This window comes from Olea europaea, unplaced genomic scaffold, assembly GCF_002742605.1.
Source record: "Olea europaea var. sylvestris unplaced genomic scaffold, O_europaea_v1 scaffold10408, whole genome shotgun sequence".
Classification (NCBI taxonomy): Eukaryota; Viridiplantae; Streptophyta; class Magnoliopsida; order Lamiales; family Oleaceae; genus Olea; species Olea europaea.
In genome coordinates, this window is record NW_019227748.1 from 1 (window position 1) to 4,377 (window position 4,377).

Sequence of the window (4,377 nt, forward strand, 5' to 3'; positions counted from 1 at the left end):
CTCTCGACTTCTATCCAACTTTTCAAGCCTTTTTTCAACTGGATTACATTCTTCTGTCACAACCATGGTTTTTTTACCTTTCTTATGCTTCTTTATGCTAATTTTGTCACCGATTTCATTGCATCCCTTGTCGAGTTGTTCTTCTCGTTCTTTAATCATTAGTAAACTTACATCCAAAGCTTTTTGTTCTTCTTCCAAGAACTTCCACTGTTCCTCGTGCGAAGGGGCCAGTGAAGTATCGTTCATCTCAATTTGTTGTAGCACTTTTTCCTTGTTTTCTGGCGAATACGAAACAAGCCCATCATCCATTCTCGATCTCTTCCTTGCCTGTTCCCATTCTGGTCTTATCTGCTTCTCTAGCTCGTCTCTCTGTTTATATTTCCTGTGTAGTTCTCTTTCTGCTGAATCGCAAATTGCTTTCTGGGCTTCAAGTCTAGCCAAAAGAGCACTAGTTGCTGCTTGATTCAGCCTCACTTGTTCTTTATAGACAACGCTCCTGCAATACGAAAACAGTTCAAAATTCAATTTGTTGATTACAAATTCATTTCGAAACTCCTCCAAGATTGAAACAAATCGAGCAATGTATTAAAAACACTAGTTGTCACTAAACATTGAGCAAAATTTCAACTCCAATTCTGTTTCAAGTCAGTAGGCACTAAACTTATTTCTTATAATTTGATTTCTCCGTTTAGTCACCTTTTCCATTAGTGACCAAGATGAAATTTAGCTAGAGTTTTATCTCTCAGTATTGTATTTAACCTTCAAAAGTCTCAAGTTAGGTTGTTAATGATCTTACTGGTGCATGGCATCTCGAATCATCTTCTCTAACATTGCCCTGTAGGAAGTTTGTGCCTCAGCTAGCCGTCGACACTTTTCAGCCCGTCGTCTTCTCTTTATAAGCACTAACTCCAGGTCTTGGATGCTAGCTTTCTCCTCGTAAGTCTTCTGCTGCAATTCGAGGACTTCATTATCTAATTTCCTTATTTCTGCATGCATCTTTATTGTTTCTTCTCTCTGTTTCAATGAATCTCTAGCCATAACAATGGACTGATACGGGTTGCTCACCATATTCGGATCTTCATTTTCTTTCAAAAGAGGTTTCAATTTCCTTGCAGCTGAATAATCAAGTGAAAATGTGAACAGAGCAAACAATTATAGCATCTTTGGTAAGGGAGATTAGATTACGGGACAATCTAAAGAAAGAAGAAGATAAATTCTGTTCACTATTGTGCGGTCGAGTTCAATATAGTATACCAAACATGCAGTTAGAGCTTGGGGTATTTTGCTATATTCTTGAATTGTAATTGTGTTCTCTCTCTCTTTTTTTTTTTACTCTACTAACCTATGACTGGGGTACTTGATCGTGGTCTTCTACTTAAATCAGTTGATTTCAATGGAGCATCGAAAGATCCCCTGCGAGATAGTACAACAGCAGCCGGAGCCAAACCTAGTTTTTCTTTCGATTCCACGAAATGTTGAGGGAAAGCATGTGAATCAACTGTTTGTGAAGCATTCAGTTCTTCACTTTCACCTTCAGAAAATAACCATGAAAATGCCCTGTGCCTATACATACATAATATACACATTATGTATCATCATCAGTAACATCATCTCTTGTACATTCTTATATTTGCATTTAAGTTGAAAACTACCAACCTGAAATCTGAATTTGGAGAAGCAAAGATCGACATGAACTGATTAATTGAAATGCCCACTTGGAAATCCCACCATGGTATAAGAAATTCCAGTTTGTTATGCTTCTTCTTGTACACCTGCCATTGCAATATTCTTAAATTGCTTGGAACAGTCAAACCCCCTCCTGCAATTTTTTTTCAGGGAGAGCCCACAAGTTAAATTTCTTCCACATATATCTATTGAATGTATGGTAGGAAGATTCAAGAATACTACACAATATTAAGGAAGAACTACCAAACATGAATAGTTAATATCTCTTCATATGCTTTCATGACATGTTTAGAAGGGAAGATTGGATAGTACTAAATAGCTTCAAGAGATTAAAATAATTTAAAATTTTATTCGGTGCACATAGCGAAAAATCCCTTATAAGCAAAGACAACTAAGTAGTAATTACTTGAGCAAGGGAACCAGTGGTCAATATCCCATCCAAGAGGCGATGCTGAATCTGCATGATAGAATAGAACATTTCCATATGGATCTACTCGAAATATTTCTGGATCAAAACCAGCATTCCTGGAATTTCAAATTACAAGCAAGTGTTATAAAAACCTTATTTTTTGTATTTAAATCCTTACAGATTATTCATCTCTAAGAATAATATAGCAAAATGAAATTTGTTTACCCAAGATGATTGAGCTTTTTCCACAGAAGACTGATAAAAATCTTGGGTTTTGTTGTGGGTTTTGCTTTGTGATCAATGATTGGGAACATGTCATCTAATTCCTTTGCTCTAGAATCCTGTCACCACAAAAGGGTCAGAAGGCTATTCCGATAGAAAAGTAAGAGCTTATTGGCTTGAGCTTAAGAAAAAATATATTCTCTTATATACTGTGAAAATAAGAAACTTATTTGATTTTCACTATTAAAAACATTATTTAGTTCTAAGCATACTTTTTAGCTTAGCAAGCAAGCTCTAAGACTAAATGAGCATGTTTGGGAAGAGTTTATGACTGTCTAAATTATAAATAGATAGAAATGAGTGATAGGTAAGTTAAAATTATTTACTTTTATTTCCAAACATGTTTGAATTATCTGGTTTTAATCTTTCTTTTAATCAAGTACCTTTTTTTTACTGTCAAAATAAGAAACTATTAAATTTTCACTATTAAAAACATTACATAGTTTTAAGTATACTTTTTTTAGCTTAGCAACTATGCTCTAAGACTTAAGAGCATGTTTGGGAAGTGTTTATAACCGTTTAAATTATAAATAGATAAAAATGAGTGATAGAGAATATAATGTTATTTGTGAGTCTCTCAAAACATGGGATTAAAAGTAGTTTGAGTGTTTATAAACATGAGTCAAACATAAGCTTAGTTATATATACTTTTTCATCCTATTTTTCACATTTTGTGATCAGAAAACCCAATAAAAGGAGGATGGTTGCAGTAAATTATAAACTAAAACTTCATATTATTTTATGACCAAAATGAGAATGGATTAGGGTTATGAACTTATAATCTAGAGTATCATTAGGAGAAATAAGAATTCCCTTCGTCACGTGATCTATTCTTCATATGGATATATATAGGATCTCTGGAGCAAAACACATGATAAAAAGAAAAAAAATCTGCCCTTTAGAACCTAAAATTTATCAAGAGTTGGAAACAATTAAAATAGTGCATTTAACTACAGTATAGTGATACTACTACAACTCATTCAAGATTCAGCAAGAAAATTTTTCAAAACTTACATAGACCATTTGACTTGGTTGTATCGTCGAATTCTAAAGTTCTAAAACCAACCAAAATCGCAATGAATTAATGTTACCTCAAAACCCACGAAAAAGTTTATTTTCTTCAACAAAATGTAATTCTAAAACTCTTAAAACAGCAGAAAGAGTGAAGAGATTGATTGGTACCTCTTGGTTTGACAGAGAATATGGAGTGAAAGTAAAAGGAGGGCCATGGCTGAAGGACCTGAAACTCGGGTCTCCGCAGATCTTAGCATAGGCTTCCGGGTACCCGAGTGCTTGGTTCATTGACATTTCTTCGTCTGTGAACAGGCTGTCGTTCGCCATGAATAGAAATGTATATCAGCTTCTTCTTTGAAGAAATCTTGATATGTAGAGTGAAGTAGTTTTGAATAGAAAATTTTTAGACGCTTAACGGTCATTTCCATTTTTTTAAAAGATTTCATGTCGTTTTTTTTCAAATGGAAGATAGCGTAACGGCTAGATAAGCTTAGCCAACGACCCTCCTCAATCCTCATTAAAGCGTTAATACATGAAAAGACCAATTTGCCACTGGGAAGAAACCTGGTACTACGAAATAACATAGTGAGATCCTATCATATTATAATCTTTTTTCATTTTTTATTTTTGATATGATCCATTTTTGTCAACTCGACCACTAAAATGGTTGGATATAAATGATGGAAGAACCCTGCTTATACGCCTGTTTTTTTGGCTTGTTTTCAACCTTGGCAGTATTACTTTTCTGATGATGGAAATGTTGCACATGTATGTGTATGTGCTCCATTCTTCTTTTCTGGTTGACTTATGGTTAAAATGATAAAAATAAAAATTAATGAAAGTTCTTTTTCATTTTCTTTTCCTTTATTTTCTCAAATGTCAAAAAAAATTGCTTGATAAAGGGTAGTTCAGTCATTTTAAAACTAGATGAAATGAACACTCTATCAAACATAGGGATGGCAGTGGGGCGGGGCGGGGTGCCCCCA

At 34.3% G+C, this 4,377-nt stretch overlaps 1 protein-coding gene across 1 annotated transcript; it reads right to left on the bottom strand.

The window, feature by feature from the left end:
• Positions 1-6: 6 nt before the first annotated feature.
• LOC111372888 lies at positions 7-3,861 on the bottom strand (the record flags this gene model as incomplete). Its single annotated transcript, XM_022995308.1, has 7 exons — positions 3,560-3,861; positions 2,321-2,436; positions 2,093-2,211; positions 1,657-1,819; positions 1,343-1,563; positions 797-1,115; positions 7-496 (listed from the first exon to the last, which is right to left on the bottom strand). Coding segments are annotated over exons 1-7 (1,587 nt in total), but the record flags the coding sequence as incomplete, so codon positions are not given.
• Positions 3,862-4,377: the final 516 nt, after the last annotated feature.